We start from the raw sequence: 23,358 nt of genomic DNA, 5'->3' as shown, positions 1-23,358 counted from the left end.
TTGACTGCTGATGGGTACGACAATAAAATTCTAGGGAACACTTCACGACCTCAAGCGGACGCCAACATTATTTAGACCCTCACGGGAAACATGATATGACGCGTCTTAGTGATTAGTGTATTAACAAGTCAACAGTTATGATAAATGGTCGTGTGAGGAGACGGAGTTATTGTTTAGAACGGAAACTTCAAAGCCCTTAGCAAATAAATAATAAATACGCTAAATTAGATCAGGGAATGACGAGGAAAAGGACAAAATTCTATATCATACAGAAAATGGTATCTGCATATTGTTATTTCAGTAGAATCCACCACAAAAGCAGAGTCTGTAACTCAAGGGCAAAGGAATTTTAAATTTGAAAATCAACAGGTGAAATAATAAATGTTTATTTCCTAGTAGAAAGCTAACACTTGAACTTTATGATAATAGATATTTGACTCCGAAACCAAATGGAGGTTGGGGTGATCATAGAGACAAAAGTCTGTGTAAAAATTTTGTTGTATGAGAGTTAATTGTAACCTGATAGCTTATGAATATTAGTTATTCTATTAGTCGTTCTACAGAAACTCGATAAATCTGTAATTGAGCTTTTAGGTTGACTTTGAATGGTTACATTTGCTGCTTATATTTGCCGACTTTCGTCGTGCCTTCTAAGTCTCCATACAATATAGATAAATGTATGATTACACAGGTGCAACCCTTTCATTTAAATGACGAGTAAAATATTACAATAACCGAATATGGGACAGGAGAACGAGGGAACTGAAATAAAAGTTTTTATGATGATAATTACAATGCGTAATTTTGTGTCGAATAATCCGGTACATTAGCCACTAAAGTTATCTCCTCTGTGTTAAACGTAAATACTGACAAATGGCCTAAGACCACAGTTATTTTTACTATATGTTCTATATAGACACTGGACACTATAGCAATTTTGCATGCATTCCAACCCCTATAAAAATACCTGAACTCAACAGAACTATCCAATAGAAAAAATTCCAGCCACAGTAAACATTGGGTTGACCGGCTCTTTTTTTCCACCATTTTGAACCAAATCACATGCGTATGAAGAATACTCTCTAGATGGCCGCAAACAGGCAAAACAGGCCCTGTCAGAAAGTCATGTTATGCATATTCTGACATTTTCATTCTGTCAAATTGTACATGTACCTACTATTTCATATCTCCTCTATTAAATCATGCCATTTATTGCAGGTCTTTCACTCAAAAATTCTCCAATATTCACCATCAAACAGAGGAACTATTTTCCGCGTAACCACTTCCGTATAACTGTGGTCTTGTGCCAAATAAACTATTCTGCAGTAGAATATATAGCGGGTGTCATTGCTTTTCGAAGGTTAACTATATCATATGTCACTCGCGGAAAGCCTGTGTTATTAGTTTTGTTAGTTTTGTTATAATACCCCATCCTGGGATATTTAACAAACTAAAAAGTTATCCTTAATTTACTTCAGTTCCAACTTTTTACCAAACTGAAACTGAAACTGTTTTATTTGATTAAACGCCTATTTTTACGCAAAACATATTCAATGGCGTTTTACAAATACATAAAAATACGACAAAAATTAAGATATTTAATGACATATAACATAAATGAGCATAAATACCATTGTGAATAAACTATTTAGTAAGCATTAAAAAAGATCAGACATCAGATAAGATTAATAAAATATTAGAATATTAAGATACAGTAAGACAGCTGTTTGTTATTAAGTAAGAATAAGTGGGTTATTGCGACATGTCCAGAAGTTATTACAAACAACTGTATTTTGTACATGTATTTGTTATAATATAGTTCATATTCGAATGTATTTACACAATAAAATCATCCAGTTCACGTTACTTCAATTTCTTAAAAATTACAGTCACAGTCTCTAAAAGAGTGCAAAGTAATTTCCAAAATAATGAGTTTTCAACTTCTTTTTGAAAACATCTATTGTGTCTGAGTTCCTTACTTCGAGAGGCAATTCATTCCAGAGTTTAGGTCCAACAGTACCAAAACGTTTTGCGCTTGTTGAAAGGAACAACGAAACACCCAGTAACGGAGTTTAAAGAACGCAAGTTTCTTGTCTGTGTTTGTTTTATGAGAAGTTCAGAAAGATATTCTGGAGAGTTTCCAACTGAACAATTATACATGTAGGTGGGCATTTTGAATGTGATTCTGGCTTTGATTGGTAGCCAGTGAAGGTCATACAGCGCTTGCTTGGAACTGACATATTTTCTTCGATTTAGGACAAGTTTTGCACACATATTCTGAATTCGTTGCATTTTGTTTACTTCGCTTTGAGCAATACCATACAGAATGACATTACAATAATCTAAATGGGATATCACCAATGACAGGACAAGGGTTTCGGTAGCCTCTTTGATAAGATATTTCCGGATACATTTTATTCTGAAGTAGTTGAGCATTGCTGTTCTACACTTCCGTTTTACATGCTCTTTTAGATTCAAGTTTTCATCCAGGAATGCACCTAGATATCGAATAAAGCTCACTGATTTCACTTCATCACCTACAATGCATACTTTGTCAATTGAACACTTAGAGAGCTGTTGCCTACTACCAAACATGATGAACTCGGTTTTGGAAGTGTTCATTTTAAGCTTATTTTCATTCATCCAGTTGTTGATTGTTTTAGCACATTGTTCAAGTTCTCGTATTGCCTGGGATTCTACTGTTGGAGATGATGGTTTAAAGCGTTTATTAGCAGTGTGGTCATCCGCAAAGCCGTAAACTGAAATCGACGGCGGAATAACATCAAACAGTGTCCCCGCATATGTCAAATATAGCCACGGTCCTAAGCAGCTCCCTTGTGGAACGCTACAATTTAATTGGCGTGGAAATGACATGGCTGAATTGACACTTACACGACAACTTCTGGGGCGCAGATAGGAATCAACCCAGCTCAGTGCTGTTCCACGAACGCCATACTGCTTGTTTAACACATCAACAAGAATGTCATGATCTACAGTATCAAAAGCGGCACTGAGATCGATGGCAATTAGCGCCGTAACTTCTTTTTTCTCCATAGCATCCAGTAAATCATTCACAAGACGTAACAGTGCTGATTCGCAAGAATGGTTTTTCCTGTAAGCAGATTGGTTTTTTGGTAGAAGATTGTGTTTGTTTACATGATCATTGAGCCTGAACAGAGCTGCTTTTTCAATTAATTTTGACAGAAACGATAGATTACTAACAGGCCTATAGTTTGCGAATTCAAGTTCCAGTCCCATTTTCTTCAACAAAGGTCTTACAATTGCCTGTTTCCATTTTGTTGGAAAGATGCCGTCGCGCAACGACAAATTAACCAATTTGGTAATAACTGGCAACAGCTCATCCCAATACAAAAGCATACACATTCTTAAGCGAGCGCTTGGACACTGGTCGGTACATGTGTTTTGGAAACAAATAAAACCCGGTCAGGTTCTATTAAAAACAATTATCTCACCTTGATGATGTTCGAAAAATATAGTTTTCAAAATAAATCACTGTTAACAAGTATAGGTGATAATATCTAAGAACATCTTTTGGAAGCATAAAATGCAACCAATCTGTGTATGAGGGTAATTGAATGTATAAAAACACACTCAATGATTCCGAATGACAATATATTAATTACAGCGCCTAAGGGTTTAAAAAGCTGTTGTAAAAAGACATTAAGAGCGAAATTATATATTGTTCTGTTCATAATATGGAAGATGTAGCACTATTACGTACTATATACATTAATGTGTTCATGCAACGCAGATAAATTCATTTAAAGCTACATGTTAATGAATAAGAGTCAGAAAGACAAATGAAGGTTTTATGTAGGAAAACTTGTGGTGGTGTAAAAAGTAATCAATATGACTGATTTCTTTGTAAACTCTCTCCTGGTTTATTCAGACTGTTAAATAGTACAAATGCTTCGCTAGATGTAAAACGTATTTTAAAAGTATGTTACAAGTGTTCGAATAAAGAGCAGACAATGGTTCCGATAACTGTGTTGTGGTGGAAATCATAGGAAGGACATGCATTTTTGTTGTAATATTTAAGGTATAATAATGCCGTGATAATTTTGCTATAATATGTGAAGTCAAGTGAATTTGTCTTGTTTGTTATGTGGGTAACTATACACTTGTCTGGGATAAATGACACGAGCAACCGACTTTGCCAGTCTTGTAAAAATCAAAATTATGTTTGAGTTTCCTACGTCTTTTGATGGCTCCTGATATGTTTGTAAATCAGACAAAAGTAATCTGATCTGCAAAGAGGCGGACTGTTGACTTGACTCTTGAGGAGGTGATCGTTAATGTAAGTAAGGAAAAGAAGATGGCCAAACTAGCAGAGTTAGTAAACATTTCCACACTCTATATGGAACTCTGTTCTGTTCTCTACCCTATTCACTTCTACTTCTACTTCTACTTCTACTTCTACTTCTACTCTACTCTACTCTACTCTACCCTACTCTACTCTACTCTACAAAACCAAGTTTCAGCAAAGCCTTTGATGTTAGTAGATTACTTTTGAAACCTGCCCATTATGGCATCAGGGGCACCACTCAATCATGGATACAAGCTTTTCTTTCAGATAGGAAACAGAGAATAGTGGTTGATTGGTCAATTTCCAGCACAGCTCCTGTTATTTCAGGTGTACCCCAGGGGTCTGTTTTGGGGCCGCTTCTACTTCTGCTCTACATTAATGACATACCATGCTGCTGCTGTAACATCTAGCATGCGCCTTTTTGCAGATGATTGTGTTATTTATAGACAAATTAAGTCACAAGCTGATTCCATCCAGCCTCAAAAGGATCTCGATGGTTTGTCATTGTGGGAGCAGAAATGGAAGATGTCTTTCAACATAGCCAATTGTCATATTATGCATGTAACAAGATCTAGAAAAACCCGTTAATACAGTCTATATGTTACATAATCAATTATGGATAAAACATTTGTGCTAAGTAATATTAAAATCCCTTCATGGATGAGTTATTGATAATACGGGGAAAAAACCCTATCGACATTTGACCTCCAAGTGTTTCCTTAACCTTTAAGTGAGGGGTCTGGGTGTTGCGCACGACACATTGTCTTATCATGGGTTACATTTGTGCCAAGTAATATTAAAATCCCTTTAAGGATTGTTGAGTTACAGACCGGACAGGAAAAAGGCTTTGTTGGACTTTGACTTCCAAGTGTGTCTTTGACCTTTCAGCTAAGGGTCTTGCGCATGATATTTTGTCTCATCCATGACAGAGTTCTGGGCCGTACACAAAGCAGACCCTGTTCATGCCATGTTAATATTTGGTTGCCAATTGTGACATTGACCCTTGAGATAGGGGACCGAAAGTTGTGCATGACATACTGACTTGTTATGGGGTACATTTGTGCTAAGTAATATTAAAATCCCGTCATGGATGGCAGAGTTATGAACCAGACAGGAAAAAAGCCCTGTTCACGTTTGACCTCCAATTGTGACACTGACCTTTCAGCTAGATGTCCGGGTTTTGCACATCATACGTTGTCTCATCATGGGAAACATTTGTGCCAAGAAATATTAAAATCCCTTGATAAATGACATAGTTAAGGACCGTGCACGAAATGCAGACAGACGGACGAACGGACGGACGTTCCTACATATGGATATTTATGTGGCAACTCTTTTGTTCTCTCTATTGTTCTTTTAGCCGCGTAAAAGAACAATAGCCACATAAAATCTTACGGAATGAATGACATCAAAGATAAAGTACAATTACCTATTGTTCTTATAGCCACCTAAGTGTGCAACAGTAAGCTCGGAATGACGGACGGACGGAAAAGCGCAATCCTATAGTCCCCGAAACTGGTTTTCAACCAGTAGGGGACTAATAAGTTAAAACATAATAACCGTCATGCAATGGTCAGTTTAGTGCACGCAAACCTTCCACTTATTAACCTAAATTCAAATTCTTTAGACGAGAATGTGGAAACAAGATAATTTCCCACAGTAATAATAATAATAATTAATAATTAATAATTATTATTATTATTATTATCAACATCATCATATAGAATGCCTTAAAGTATTTCTTCTGCCACAAAAGTACAATATCCCTCAAGCGTGATCTGTGCAAACTGATACCTGTCGGTACGATTAGCCAAAAATGACAAAAAATAAGTGATTTAATGAGTGTGTCAGAATCATTAGTACTTAATGTTTTTCGCAGTCATTTCTTAAACTTTTAAAACACCTGTCATGCAGTCATTGATCCTGAACCGCAAAGTCAATTTGGTAACAAAGACCATTATTTTTGAATGTACAAGATAAGAACTTTTAACCATTCAATTATCACGCAGAATAATCATTTCATCATATATATATATTAAACAATAGTACACCCATACAACGTTCTCTGTTAAAATATGGTACAATGCAGTCTAATATGTTAGAATAATCTACATTGTATATAGATCAAAATAACTGTGAAGAATATGAAGTCTCAGCTGGATCTTCTTTTTAAAACTACATTGATTAGCAGGAACTGCAGGTAGCTCGGTGGGTCTGTTTACAATTTATTATTCTTTCTTTGACTTTTGGAACGGACAAGTTAAAAGTTACTATAATGGGAATGAACTTTAAGACCAAATCGATACGTCGATACAGATTGCCACATACACGTTGAAGAAAAATACATCGCTATTTTATACATTTTTACAAAACAAAACTATACATGTAAACACATGTCAGAAATGCTGATGATTTTAATAGGACATCTGTTGTTAATGTTGTTCTTTTGAGATAACAGGCAAGCCATTTTATCTTATAATATTTCTAGATAAAACCTCAAATAGTTCTCTGCAAACTTAATTATTAATTAAGAATTAAATGTTATCTTCTGTGTGTTTAGATCGGTAAAAACGCACTGGGTCATCTGGGAAATCCATAGATCGCGCTGTTTAATTATACCTGTCTAGATGCATAAAGAAAAGGATTCAGTCCTTGTATCTACATTTTACGGTGGCTTGTTAAAACGGTTTTTTTTTCTATTAGTGTCAGAAAGTTATGATAGATGCCACTCTACTGATCTTTAGATTATCTACGTAGAACAGACAAAAGGATCCACCCACGTTAACTTGTAATTCGCCGTTCGAAAAAAAAATCCTGTTTCCGATTATTTTTAATATCCTTAAGGTAGTTTTGCACGTTCTGATCAATCATTTTTCTACATTATAGAATATTATTGAACCCCGACATTTCAAAACATCAGAATATACTAAACTCAAAAATTTGGATTCTATGCAAGTTTTATTTCTTACAGATTTTATTAAAAAATAATAGTTCATAGGAAAATCACAAACTTGAGGATATTTTAAAGAGTAGAATTGTTTCTACAATTTAGATTTTAATAAAACTGCTGTAAATCAACATACTGTCTATAAATACGGTCAGATGTTATGTATAGGTACTTATGCTTATTTTTAAGACATTTGCACATGATTTAAAATTTAAATCCCATAAAACCACATTGTCTTTGTGTTTGTTACATATAGATATTCTACTTAAAAACCACAAATAGTGAATGTATAGAGGATATTTGTTTGTTTCAGTGTAAGATCGAAATGTATTTCACCGAGTGAACACTATAATTAAATATTTTCACGAGTGGCGCAGCCACGAGTGAAAATGTAAATTATGGTGTTCACGAGTAAAATATATTTCAATCTTACATTGAAATAAACAAATTTTCTTTTAATTTTATGTATTTTCAATGGTTTTAAACAAATTATATCCTTTTTACCGGCGCAGCGTCACGTGCATCGCATCATGACGTCATAATATCTATGAAGAAAAACTGTCAAATAGTTCTATGACGTTTCCAGATTTCCTTTAGATTTTCACGGGTGGTAAACACGCAATCCAATTCCCGCTGGGAATACGCGTTGCGCAACCTCCGGTGCTGGTGTTGAGCGTAAAAAAGACGAAATTGAGGTATGTAATGTTATGATTTTGCTTAGTGTGAGACAAGAATGAATGTTCTCGAAAAAAGCAAAATGCTTTTCGACACAAATATGATAATACATCATATGTGTAAAATATCTGGTTTGTAAGTTATGATTCGGCTCTATTATCACAAAAATTCAGGCGACAAGAAGCGTGAAAAAAGTATGAAATCAACAAAAATGGACGTTTCTGACATCATATGCCTAATCTGAGGACATTTGATGCTTTTTATGATAACTCAACTGATATAAAGTAACGAATATCAAAATTATTTGCTTCAAATCCTGCTTACAGGGACATAATTGACAAAAAAATAATCGGGAATGGGGTTGCGCACCGGGAATGGAGTTGCTCGTATACATCATAATGTATATAATGTATACGCGCAACTCCATTCCCGGGGCGCAAACCCATTCCCGATTTATTTATTTTTTGCCAATCTTTCCCCCAAAAGCAACATTTCATTCAAGTGTATGTAATATTCATGACTGTTTTACACGTGTTTGATCATTAGAAGCGTCACATTTCCAGAAAGAAGGCTGCACAAGAGTTAGAAAATTGGCATTTTTCATGATTTCATGCTTTTTTGACAGTACGAGCCAGCAGAGTTTTCATGATAACAGAGCTGATTCTTAAATTAATAAGTTGGTATTCCACACATATGATCTTTATTCATTTTTGTGTCGAATAGCGTATCTATTATAATGGAATAGCAAATCTAATTAGAACGCACATAAATAGGTAACGCACTATATCTTTAATGGAATAGCAAATCTAATTAGAACGCACATAAATAGGTATAGCGCGGTATCTATAATGGAATAGCAAATCTAATTAGAACGCACATAAATAGGTATAGCACGATATCTGTAATGGAATAGCAAAAACTAATATCTAATTAGAACGCACATAAATGGGTAAAGGGTATAGCGTGATATCTATAATGAAATAGCAAATCTAATTAGAACATATATAAAATGATATAGTGAACGGAATAAATGAATGAGGTAATGAGTTTTTATAACGTCTAATAATGCAGTTAAAGGTACTAGCCAGCACAAATAAATTTGTACCTAGGCGAAACTGCAAACATTCTAATCAATAGATTGTAGTGGCGAACATTTTTAATTGGTTGATATTTTAAAGGACAGCATTGTTGGCTCAGAAATAAAAAATGCTTATTGATAAAAGAATTATTTCGCCGGTCTATACTCTACCGGGCATTTCTATGCTTCATTGTGTCTCAAAGGGCAGATGGACCGTAATAAAACTTAAACACTGACTGACAGAATTATTTCGCTAATCATGGAATGGGAACCAACATTGTTACTTGCGTTTTGGATATTTGGTTCTCTTATGAATGGTAAAGACTTACTTGATAATATATGTGTCAGCATATTGTCTTACGTTATTTTTATATTAACATTAAAATTTTAACTATTGAAATAATTATATGTATGTTAGATATTGATTTTCAGTTATGAAAATTATTAATTTTCTGTTTAAAAATTTTATAGTATTCTTAATATTCAGTAAAGTGCAATTTGTGGTCAGTAAAATACAAATAAATCTCAAGGAATCTCCTCCATCTTGTGGTTAAATATCTTTGAAAATAAATGTATTTTCTAGAGATTTTTTTTAAATATTGTAAATTAGATAAAAAAAAACCTATCAAGATAATCATCAAACTGCCTGTTAAGGTTTTGTGTTACTTAATACATTTATTTGAAAAAAATAGTTTTCCTAAGACATGGATGCACACTGTTTCTTACAAGATATAAGAAAATAGAAATGTTTCTGTATTCTGTGTAAATTCAAAATATTCTTCTCACGTGAACACTGAATATTCCTAAGCGCTTATTACGGAGATTAATCTTTTGTTACATGTATTTAAGACAGATAAGATATACATAAAGTACATTGAAGATGTTGCAGTAAAATATTCTAATGACTCGTTTGAAAACGTTTCTGTCTCTTTGCTGAATGAGACAGATGCTTTAAAACACGAAAAATATTTTTAAACAGTTATTGTACGATGCTAAGGAAGTATTCACGTTTATTGACTTGGTCGTCTAGGTGATATTCACCCAGGCCGGTAGAATTCACCAATATTATCAAGCGTTATTATAAACCTTACTATAAACAGTAACTAAAAAGACGTTGAAAACATACATTACCGTCGCCGTTAACGGATTCGTTATAATGGCCCCAGGTAACCGGAACGTTGAAAGAAAATAACAACTTAAAGATTAATTAAAATAATAAAAAGGTCAATAAGCGGCTGATGCATCTCTTCTAGCCATATTGACACACCTAATTTCATAAGATGAAGTATTTCATTTCATTTTTGTACGCCCGTCTTGGAAAAACGGACGTTTTATGTGGTGGCATCTGTTCGTCCGTCTGTCCGTCTGTCCTTCATAATTCGTGTCCGGAGCATAACTTAGTAATTATCCAATGTATTGACTTTAAACTTGGCGTATATGTAGGTGACCATGATACAATGTGCAGAGCACAGGAACTGTTGATTCAAGGTCAAAGTCAAAACTGGAGCTCAAATGTCATAATTTTCCGTCATATTTCGTATCCGGAACGTAACTTAATAACCATTGACGCTGGTGGCGATGAGACGATATGCAGAGCGCGTGAACGAAGTTGGTAAGTCAAAGGTAAAGATCACAGCAAGGTCAAACTGTCTAAAAGTGTCATATTTTGTGTACAATGCATAAATTTATAACCATTCATGGTTGGCATACAGGTAGGTGGGGATGGGACGATCTATTTGGTCGTTATGTCAAAGGTCAAGGTCACTAATTGAGTTCAAATGTCAAATCTGTTCTTTGTGTTTTGTGTCCAGAGCACAAGTTCAAAACTATCTAAGGTATTAACTTCATAGTTGGAATAGTTTCTTATGCCTTAGTATTCCATCACTGCCGCCGCACAAAACCCATTCAACTCCCGCCCAACGCCACATCACATCCACTTCCAACAAACACACACACCATTTTTTTAAATTTACTTCTTCCTCCTTTTATCTAGAACTTCAAGCGTATATGCCCCGGTTTGTTTTCTGTATTCTCTCATCGATTTAATAGGGGATTGTTAATTAGAAATGAAATTTATATATTAATAGATGTTTAGGATTGTAGATTTTTAGACATGCAAATTCAAACCCAAATATTTTGCAAACATATTGTATCTATAGCATTGATAAAAATAGCATAAAACAAACACCGTATCACCTTCTGTTTACATCTCAAATTACATTGTTAAGTATGGTGGCTGATTTATGCCATTTCGTTATTTCGTTCTGTCGCAGATTCTTTCGTTGATTGCCGCAGCTACTCGGCAAAATTCGGTATGATATTGTCTAATCAGTCACCTTCCTGAAGGGGAATCTATATTGCATGGAAGTACTTCGTTCGGGATGTTTTATTCTGATTTACATTTGATATTTTACCACTGGTTATATTTTTCAATACGTGATGTTTTACAATTTCACTTATTCTTGGCGATAAGGACTTAGAACTTTACTCACTTGCATGATACCATACAAACCGCTGAACTAGACATTAAAGGACCAAGGGTCTGAAACTGTCTTTATGTTTTTCTAAACATAACCTTTTACATTTAAATGTTCAGTTTCATGTAACATAATCATTAATATCAATCTAAGCCTGATGAGCGTAAAAATGTTTTAATTTGTTTGTAAGGGAAACTTGATTTCGTTTAAAAATCTGTTCCACACTCGTTTCATATATACTTTGCCCCTTAAAGTCAATCTGTAGTGAATGAGATTTTTTCAGAGTCTGATGCTCTCTCTCCTCCCTCATACATCAGTGAGTGGATACTAATGGATTCCGACAATCCTGCTACAACTTTTCATACCTTCAATCATGGGTTTGGCGTGCGTCCGGTCAAGGTCGAAGTTCAGGTACAGTTGTTTTTAATATTTGCATTTCTACTTTAATATACTATATCTTTTATTATGACAGTCAATATATATCGTTTGCTTTATTAATGAAGCCTATAAAAATGCCCAAGCCTACTTGCAGGGACCTCTCTGGCCGGGTGGTTTAGGCCGCTGACTTCGAGTCACTTGGCCCTCACCACTATGGGTTTGAATTTTTGTTTGGGATGTAAATTTCTTTGATGAGAGGAAGCCATCCAGATGGCTTTTGGAAGGATTTCTTTACTCAGTTTCTCGCCCGAACCTGAAATAATGCTCGGAGGGGCAACTGGCGTCTTCCTTCACCAACAAAAGTTGATAAGTCGCAATGTAACCTTAACCCTGCTAAATTTCTAAAATGGACTTGTCTATCATTCAATTTGAACGTACCATTTATTATTCGAAGGTGTGTTCACTGAAAATTGACTTACTGAATAGCGAACAGTGCAGACCATGAGTTTAAATCGATTATAGAAAAAAAATACTGCATACGGCAGATGGTATACCGTAATTAATTCTTATCATTAATGTCGGTCAAATGTATTGAACATAGAATAACAATGTACTAATATCAATTTTGTAACAAGGAAAGTTCTATTTTTTGAGTTTCTGTTGTTTGCTTTTAAAGAATATATACATTTACTAATCATTTAGGTTAACAGATCGATACAGATATTTCTATTATCTAATTCATGTTAAGGGTGAAAAAGGGTGATCCTGGTATAATGATCTACGCAAAATAATAAATTTCATAGAAATTAGAAGGACAACACATGCTGTGTAAAATGCTTATATCACCAAGGCATAAATAAAGAAAAACAAACACATTTAGTCTGCACAAAGCCTTAATAGTATTATGATTTAAACATTATCAAAAGATTTTTTATGATATCTCATTTATCAACATAGCATTAATTAACTAATTAAGCGCTAAACTTGTCGTGAGTAAGTCGGACATAGATTGTCTAGATTTTTGTACTCAAACGTACTATTTTTCTTTGTAATTTTTATTTTAGGATATATTTACAAATATATTTGAATACTGAACATCAAGTATTTATATGTATTTTTAGGATAAGTTTAGTTTGGCCTTTTTGCAATACTCCTGCATCTCAATGTTTTCCCTTTTCTCGTGTTCTTTTTTTTTCAGATAATGTGTCAATGTTCTAAAAAAAACCTTGGTATATGTGGTGCCGATCAGAACATTCGAGATGGTATTATTAGGTTTCTGCAAAAGCACAATTCGCTTATCTGAAAGTTCATAATATATATGGCTGATTAAGAAAGTCAATATTAGCCAATGACCTCTTGACTTTTTTCAGGTCATGTCACCCACTACTGGGTTTATATATCCTGGTGTGAAGTCGGCATTTGCCGGAAATGACGACAACGAGCGCGGAGGCGTCATCGCCATTTATGACAACAATGACGTTCGACTGTACGGTGCAACAAACTCCGGCACGGAGCTAGGAAAAGCATATATCATTAATACAGATTAACTAGTCCGTCTTTTTCTCTATATTTGAGAAAAGTAAAAAAAGAAGGTATATAAAGAGGGATTACTTACCGTCATTGACTTTGTATGAAAGCCATCGCCAAGCCATTAAAGCGCTCAAACAGTTTTTAACTGTTAAGATATTAAATGGCAGAGAAAGGCATCCTTTTTAGTGGAAATGACGTCATGTAGTCACACTGCTGAATTACTCCCCTTAAAACGATTTTTTTTTTTGTGTTTTTTTAGAGGTTTAGGTGTAAATCATAATAATTATCATTATTATTATTATTATACCAGATTTATATAGCGCCCTTTTCATGATCAATTTCACGTTCAAAGGCGCTTTACATAGTTCAAATGCAGCCACACAGGGCGCATAAATTCATCCTCTACTAGTACAGACACAGAGCGATCTGACCAGAGGGACAGAGTGAGACAAAGCCCCCACGACAGAGAGATCAGAAATCAGATACAGGCTTGTCCGGCTAACTTAGCCTAGCTAACTTAGCCTAGCTCGTTGCGAATAGACAGCCTGGTTCTTTAACGTGCCCAGTGTATAGCACTGATACACGCAAGGATTGCCTGGGTTCCTGACCAGTACACCTCTAGTTGGGTGGGAAACACTGAAAAGCGTTTCTGAAAATTCCCGAGTAGCTGCTGGGGATCGAACCCCCGACCTCAGGATTGGAAGGCCAGTGTGCAAACCACTGAGCTATCCGTTATTTACGCTTTTGTTTCAGATGGAAAAAAATAAAGAAATTATTTTAAGGAAGTACAGTTCAAATAAATTAAATAATATTTCTATTTTAACTTTACTTCCTTATTTCATATAAAATAAATTCAACCTTGGAAACAAAATGGCTGCCATTTTTATCAAATATTAAGATGTTCATAAATGTCTTATTTTTTATACCGCTTTTGAAATTTCATTAACATTAATGATTTTAAAATATGTGACAGACAGAATGGACATTAAAACAATGTTTCATTTCTCTATCTGACAAGAGCAGAGTGTTAATTGAAGACGATCGTAAGTCTATATACACAGTCAAAATGTTATCAAAAGCTGAGTGCTTTTTTAAGTTATCATACATTACGGTAATGCTTGTATGAAAACTGTTCTATTTCATACTACATTGTTTAAGTAAGTTAGTTAGGAAAGTGAATTAAATAAATGGTAGTGGTACTTGTATAAAGATTGATAATAGAAAGATATTGAGTCTTCTTGACTGTTTTGAATAAAATAATTAGTTATCCTCATGATGCCGTTACTATTTCAGGAAGTGTGTCATGGACTTCTGACAACCAAGAACAAAGCCCCACCGGTTATGTTCGAGTCCGTGCGTGGCACTCTGGTGACCTTCCATCCCCATCATATACGACCACCCTAAATATGAAAGCTGGAAATCACAGTATGTTTTCCGATTTCAAATCCAAACGTATATTTGTAAAGGTAATCTAGTGTAACCCCTGGTTCAAAACATTCTTTTGTTTCATACACCATTGGAAAGAATGATGAAGGAAGACGTTTTATGCAAGCGTTGATATTATATTGACATCCTTTCTGTTTTAATTTTGAAATATTATGTTTTCACAATGGCCGTTCGATACGTCCTCGAGCTGTTGTATTGGTTCTCGGCCTGCCGTCTTCGGGTACAAAACGACACACAGAATCTATCATAAGGCCATTATAAACGTGTCTATGTGTAGGATGTCATATTGTGATGCAATCTAGATTTCTGCCCTTTTTAATATGTACTAGATATTCCACGTCACAGTGGCACTGTCAAGTACACGCCTTATCAAATCGTTATATCTCACCATTGCATGGGAGACATAATGTTTTTGCATGTTTTCCGTCTGTTTGGCTTCCTGTCTGTCCACATAAAGCTTGTCTAAGATTCTTCAAGAAAAAACCTGACCGGATTTGTATGAAATCTAGTTGTGTATTTCATCGGCATGTCTCGCTTGGGTATTTTGATGCTCATTATGGGCTTAAAAGTAACTTTAACATATTTTTTCTGGGCTACTTGTCTTAATATAGTTAATATAGTACCCATGTCAATATGTCTAAGGTCAAGATCACAATGACCTTGAGATGAAAATTGTTTTCCGGTCAATAGCTGGAGAATATTTCAGTACGACGCCATCAAACATCAAAACATGAATGTCTATTTTTCATTAGAAGTCCTTGTTTATGGGATCAGAAAGTAGTCTAAGGTCAATGTCACAGTATACTTAAGACTAAAAATTACACACCCGGTTACTTCAGACAAGCAATCATGTGGGGCATATGTGTTTTACAAACATCCATTGTTTTCAGTTTGGAACGATTACGAAGAACGTAGCCATGGTCTTGGTTCCGTTCCAGTATTGACTGTGGTGCAATATACACCTGCATGGTCTGTGCCACTAAGTGGATGGGTGTCAGAGGGTCAGGGTACGTATTTAGTGTCAAGCAGTATACAGCAGTATAGAACGTGTCACTTAATGGTAAGTGTCCACGAGTCCGGCATAGGACGTACCAGTCAGTAGACGGTTAGCAAAGTCAAGAACAAAGAATTTGATGATCGCTGGACAAAATCACTGAACTATTTATTTTAGAATAAACACATTTATGTCGGTATCCAATTTTGGGTTAGATCATGTTCTTTCCAGCTGAAATTGAGAAAAAAAATGTTTTATCTTATTTCAGTCTATCCGTCCAACTCTTTCAAACTTGCTACATTCAACATAGCGCTGGGCTTAAGTTAAAACCTATAAAAAACAAACTTAGAAGATTTATATCTGGTGTCGTGTGATAATTGTATATTGGCTTGCATCGTATCACTTTATGGAAACGTCAGAGGACATATTCACTAAAGTATACTCTAATGAATGCCTGGCGGACGGAGTAAGACACCGTCGAAAGGAGTCAGAGAACGTATGTCGTCTGGCGGTGAGAGTACTTTGCCGACCGATATTCTGTGAGGGCATATGTTGAAAGAACAAATCTAAATATGTATTCGTTTCTGTCGTGCTTTTTGAAAATGCACTATACAAAATTAATGAAATGGCATATATTAACATTAATATTTGCTTTTATTGATATTATGTGCAACTGTCGAATTTAGTCACAGCTCATGTACATATATTTCACATAGGTTCGAGCTCACGACCAATAAATAACCCGGACCTATATTGGGGTGGTCTGGTCTACGGAGTGGATAGCCAATATATCAGATTGTGGGCTCCGTCTTCCGGTCAGGCAAACTATGGTAAAACTGTTTCATTGAATTGTTAAACTAAATGTACATTATAACTGTTTAAATGAATGGTTTTACCACTGACTTTATTATACAGTTGGAACTCGGTATCTCTAATTCCAAGGGACGGAGCGTTTAACTTCGAGATAACCGATTTTCGACTTAAAATGAGCCGTGCCATGAGAAAAACCAACATAGTGGGTTTGCGACCAGCATGGATCCAGACCAGCCTGCGCATCCGCGCAGTCTGGTCAGGATCCATGTTGTTCGCTAACAGTTTCTCCAATTCCAATAGGCTTTAAAAGCGAACAGTATGGATCCTGACCAGACTGCGCGGATGCGCAGGCTGGTCTGGATCCATGCTGGACGCAGACCCACTATGTTGGTTTTCTCATGGCGCGGCTCAAATAATGTTTTGTGTACGTATTTCTGGACGGGACTTGAAAATGTTTTCGAGATAGCCGGCATTTTGAAACAAGTCCGAGATACCGAGTACTAATGCACAGTATCAGAAATCATTCATTATGTGCACGAACTACTTTAATATGCTTCATAAGTCAGTCAGTAAACGTAATGTGTCTTTCCGTCAGTCTGTCTGTCTGTTAATTTGTTCGACAAAACAAAGAATAGAGTGAATATGAGAAAAACCGTATTTTTTATCAGGAATATTTAGTTTCTGTGACGGATGGGGTTACGATGTGCGTGGTGGCGACTGCGCATACATCCGGGCCTCTGTAACTATCACAATGTGGATGGACCAGTCTGCTACAGAAACCTACAGTCATACAGAATTACATGACATCAGTGAAACAAGCGGAACGCACGAATTTTCCTTGTTTCCGGCCCATTCTATTGATGTTGATAATGACATTGTTACTGTAGCGGTGAGTACATTGAAATATGATATAAAAAAAGATGAATTCAAACAGAACTTCGTTGTTTATTGGTAATATTCATAAAGCTGCAATGAATAGCTTTTTATAGATTTATTATAACAACATGTTTGATATATGCTTTTCAAAAGTAATGATTCAATGAGTAAAATCCCTAAGAGATAAAGGAAAAGGTAAATTTTTGTAGTCGCTTTGTGACTCAAAGAACATAAGTTCTGCAATGCTTTTGAGCGATCCTATTTTAAGAACAGTTGAAAGCAATTATACGTAACCCCCGGCAATTTGCTGGTACCCATTTACAGCTGGATAGACTGAGACAATCCCGAAAACGTGCCTTGCAAATAGGAGTAGCCAGGAATCGAACCCGGGTCTTTATTTCCATAGGACAGCTCTTAGCCCTCTCTACCAATGCATCCACACTGAATTAGGAGTCACACATTTTCAGCGAGAAATTTCGGACTATACACATACTATGAATTGTTGCCTTTTGTACATACTACATCCTAGGTAAATCCGTATATATTTCCAGTCTTTGGCTACTGATGGTTCAAATAATGGGTATCAATTCTACGGCACAGGTGCCGCCATGGTAGATAACGCCGAAGGATGTGGTGGACTCGTGTACGCATACTCAAACGTCACTTCCGCTTTAAGAGTCTGGCATCCAATAGGTGTCAACTCTAAAATCATACACGTAGAAGGCATGGGTGGAGGAACATATAATCAAATGTCAAATCAGGCGAATATTGCAATCAGACTTTTCAAAGGTATACATTCTAAAATGTAAACTTAGGACAACAAAATACCTTCTTGTGCAAACCAACATGTATTTTAACTCGATATAATGTGTCCATTCGAAATTGATAATAACTTTTAGAACATTGACAACAGTTTATTTAATTTATTTATTTAAGCTATTATTTGTTTTGTTACATAATCCATTCATGAGTAAGTAAAACACGAGTTTTACGGCGACGTGCACTGCGTGCCTTTTAATCACGGTTAAAATGTTAGAATATTACATATTTACTAGTATTTCACGGAATTGTACTCTTGGTTTCAAGATTATCTCGTACTAAAACAACAATTTGTCTAAGATAACATTGTCCCCAGGGTAAGGTCCTTTCAAAAGAGAGTTATTTTCTGCTTCAGTGTCTAACTCTGTTATAAACTATTGTGCTGGTGTGGCAGCTGACCCTGGGGTCAACACAAATACGACCTTGACCTCACTGGCAGACGGTTGCATGGCAACGTACACGTGTCACTCTGGATATAATCATATTTCCGGGAATCTCATGCGTGTCTATGACTATTCATTGAATATATGGAATGGGACAGTACCAGAATGTCAAGGTGAGATTCCAAAGAGAAAATAAAGAAATATTTAAACTGTTTGAAATAAAATAAAATTTAGATACACCATTCTAATAGATAAATAGTTATACACAGAATCTGATTTTGATTGACGCAGCAGAAAATAGATGACAACTCCGATATTGTTTTTAAACTTCAATTAATTTTAGATGCTTCATACTTTTATCATGATATTTTTTTTTAAAAAATCGTGAACTCGAACTGTGCCCAACGGTTTGTCTCTAGTTTATCTTCTATTCAGGCTTAGCACACATTTCTTTGGTTTTAGTTTAAGTAGACTCAATTACATGAAAATGAATTAAAAGGATATGGCAAAAAATATTCAACCGACGTAGGTTAAATCAGCTCAAGAATTAAAATAATGATTTAAAAGTATAATTTCATGATGGCGATATGGCTTATAATGAAATTACTATAACTTTTAACATTTTAGCACCGCCAGCAACATCAACCGAATCTGGAAGTGTGTGTTTTAACCTTACTACCGTAGTTAACATAACTGCAGTGGTACGTATTGCCAATGAAATAGTTGCAAATCTTACAGTTCCAGCTAAAACAACGTCGAAATATCTAAGAAGCTTAACGAATGCTTAAGATAGTCGAAAATCATCAACAATGATTGGCATGGCTGGAGCGGCAATCTGTGCGCTTACAGTAGGTCTTCCTGTCATACCAGATATGATAACTGCTTTTAGGTTTTTAATAAGAAGAATAAGGAAATAAATTTAAAAAATATCTATCCTATTAATTTGTGAAAATAGTTTGTCAATGATAAAGTCTACACAAGTTCAGGAACAGCGGACGGACAAACATCCGACAGGAAAAGCCTCTTTAAAAAACCACAGACACCAGCACAGCACTCCACACGGAAATACTTACTGGAACATAATTGAGCCGTGCCATGGGAAAACCAACATAGTGGCTTCTTCATTCTCCACCATGTACCTAAATTACAAGAAAGTGTTAATAACATAACTTCCCGCCAGCTGAATCATGTTCCACAAGAAACACTGTAAAACACAAATATGCCCATGTAAACATATTATATAATCGGTGACCAGAGCACAAATTAAAGCTTTCGCCATTTTAAGGGATCAAACCTGTCCGTCTTTTTGGATGGTTTAAGAGTCCCCACATGCCGACTATAAAGGCATCAATATCAACACATTTAAGTTGATAGAATATAAATAAAGTTTAAAAGAATATAATGATGTGAAATAACACACGGATCACAAAAACGTTCTGCAAACCCTCGTAAATTTTGTTCAGCTGAACTATTTATCATTAGTACCCTTACATGAAGGTCTTAACGTTGTGCTGTTACACAGCACGTCAAACCGTTTCTGAATGTTAAAACTCCCCGCAGCAATTACTTCCCCTTACGGTACATCACGAGTTGTTTAACCAGATTTGGTATTTTTTAAAATCTAGATGGTAATATTTGCGCACATAATTGTTCAAATAACAAATTGAAGTGATTTTTGTCAAAAATATCTATTGGGTGTTTGACAAGTGAAACAGCCGGAATTTTTCTTTGGCGTCTCCGCCATTTTGCAGTGTCATTTGACGTTCTCGTCGTCACGGTGGTATCTTGTAAATGCAGCGGTTATAATAAATGCAAGGGAATGTTACGCACAAAGTATTTATGTTTATTCCGTGTGTATGTAAACAGCATCATGTGTTTATATATGTCACTTTGACAATAAATTGTAGGCTACTAACATTAGGAATTGTTTTCTTACCAATGATTATATACCTATATAATATATAATAGCTTTCACAAATAAACCAGCGTAGTTAGGTTATAATGAGATATAGATTGTTTGTTCAATGTTGTAGAGCCCGTCCCAATAGTTTGGGGTTTTTTCACTCCTTTTCGAAGAAAGAGTTCTCTCCAAAACCAAGTCACAGACTAACCTGCATAATTACCCTGTTAATCTATGTAAGCTGTTGTTAGCTTATGTGCATCTAATTGCAATCCAAGAACTACCCACCTACTTTTGACCATTCTTAAAGAAGCTGGGCTTTCTCGGATATTCCCAGGTGAGTAATAACGGGATACAATATCGAGAAGAAAAAAAATCAAAGCTGCAACAATTGCGTTTGAGTGGGAGGGGATGTGAGGGGAAGACTGACAGACAGACATACAGATATGTGAACAACATTTCTACATTCCCACGTCAACTTCAAAGCGATGAATACCAAATTATAAATTTATATTCTAGAAAGATTAAAGATAGAAGCTTGATATTCAGTTTGTATAAAAATTGCTAAGAACAAAATGGGGCACAATTTCATTAAAATGAATCTGAATTATCGGACCAATGTCATTCAGTTGGTGCTGCTTTTGCAAAGAAGTGTATGAAAATTCATTAAGTTGTGATATGTTCTTACTGAGATAGTGAACTTGCACCAAAAAATGGCTAAGTACAAAAAAAAGAGGATAATTTTAAAATAAAAGAAAGAGTTATACAACCTATGTCATTCAGTTGATATTATCATGGAGAAGCCATTCAGATGTTTAGAAAGGATCTTGCTGAGAAACTTAATACGACGCCGACGCCGGGGGCTATCATGATAGTTGTGCTGACATTCGTCACTGCGAGCTAGCATGCTCATTTTATTATCACTAAAATACATGATATGATGAAAGCTAGATAAGGGAAACAAATTAGACATTGTTCTTGCAAAGTTGAAAAAAAAATTAATTTTTAAAAAAGAAAAACATGTGGACAGGCTATCTGTAAATCTTGCAACGTTGATATAAATGTATTTACAAATAAACAAATTTATGTTACAGATTATGCTAGGAAACTACACTTCAATTACCACATATTAAACATAAAATGTAATGATTATGTTCAATAAATAAAGTTATGTTAAATGTTTTTTTTTAAATAATGGCCAATTCCCAGCCTACTGTTTCTGACAAATATATATTGATCTGATTTCTGTATTCTTACAGTAACAAAATTATATAACTACAACATGTCTTAATACCTTTAATATCTTTATTTATTAAACAGGACAAATAATGTATATATTACCTTTAAAGTTTTTTACTAAACTTGTAACACTTTCAAATAGGAACGAACATTTTTGCACACCCTTACACGCACACAATTGTTGTTACGTTCTAAAGTCGCCTTTCTAGCCTTTAAGTCCTTGTAAAGGATAATCCTAGATGTGCCCATGAAATCAACAACATTAACCAATATTCATCACCATTTAACGTCGGAATATAGATAAAAGCTTTAGATATATAAATGTTCAAGTATCCGTTTATAATAATTTAACACAGTTGTCTGACGTAGCGAAGCCTGTCTTCATACAAATGTCATTAAAATCAACAAACATGAATTTTAGCAATAGACAGTCCTATTCTTAGTGATTAGAGTTGAAATGCTGATGAATATGAGTGTCCTGGGCAATCTATAGGTTCAAAATTCACTACATGTCCAAATATGAGCCGCACCATGAGAAAACCAACATACTGCATTTGCGACCAGCATGGATCCAGACCAGCCTGCGCATCCACGTAGTCTGATGAGGATCCATGCTGTTCGCAAACGGTTTCTCTAATTGCAATAGGCTTTGAAAGCGAACAGTATGGATCCTGACCCGACAGACTGCGCGGATGCGCAGGCTGGTCTGGATCCACGCCGGTCGCAAAGCCACTATGTTGGTTCTTTCATGGCGCGGCTCAGTTATAATTTTTGTATTAGAGAGTTACCGACAACTTCCTCAGACGATACCGAATATAGAAAACGAGTGACTTTCTTTCAAAGTCATAGGTTAAACCAGCTCAGCCCAGCTCAGCCGGACTCATTTCAGTAAAAGGTGCTACAAATGTTTATTTATTTATTTATTTATTTATTTATTTATTTATTTATTTTTGTAAAAGGAAAATGTATGGTATATGCAACATAAAAGACCTTGCCACCGACGGATCGAAAACTCGATATTTTGAAAGAAATTCAAATGATGCGCATGCGAGTAATGCGAACTGCAGCGATCTTGATAACAATATCAGACAGTTTTACATTTATCGTGAGACCTAATAGCAAGTACAATACATTTACCCATTGTGTAAGGAAAGTTGGAAAACAGTGATTTCTCACACTGGACCATATAAAGAGCCAAAACAAAGTACATATTGTACATGAAATAATATGAGCCATGCCATGAGAAAACCAACATAGTGACTTTGCGACCAGCATGGATCCAGACCAGCCTGCGCATCCGCGCAGTCTGGTCAGGATCCATGCTGTTCGCTTTCAAAGCCTATTGCTATTAGAGAAACTGTTAGCGAACAGCATGGATCCTGACCAGACTGCGCGGATGCGCAGTCTGGTCTGGATCCATGCTGGTCGCAAAGCCACTATGTTGGTTTTACCATGGCACGGCTCATATAATAGCAG

General features: G+C 35.5%; 2 protein-coding genes across 3 annotated transcripts in view; one reads left to right on the top strand and one right to left on the bottom strand.

Annotated features, from left to right (window-relative positions):
* Positions 1-23,358, bottom strand: part of LOC123524838 (uncharacterized) — a 474,072-nt gene that overhangs the window by 383,827 nt on the left and 66,887 nt on the right. The window lies entirely within an intron of this gene.
* On the top strand, positions 14,438-19,791 carry LOC128555609 (uncharacterized). Its single transcript, XM_053538416.1, has 7 exons — positions 14,438-14,837; positions 15,749-15,865; positions 16,569-16,682; positions 17,334-17,554; positions 18,093-18,330; positions 18,716-18,916; positions 19,371-19,791. The coding sequence occupies exons 1-7, from the start codon at positions 14,819-14,821 to the stop codon at positions 19,529-19,531; spliced, it is 1,071 nt and encodes a 356-aa protein (XP_053394391.1). The 5' UTR covers positions 14,438-14,818; the 3' UTR covers positions 19,532-19,791.

Source organism: Mercenaria mercenaria, chromosome 3 (assembly GCF_021730395.1).
Source record: "Mercenaria mercenaria strain notata chromosome 3, MADL_Memer_1, whole genome shotgun sequence".
Classification (NCBI taxonomy): domain Eukaryota; kingdom Metazoa; phylum Mollusca; class Bivalvia; order Venerida; family Veneridae; genus Mercenaria; species Mercenaria mercenaria.
This window is presented reverse-complemented; position numbering and strand designations above follow the sequence as displayed.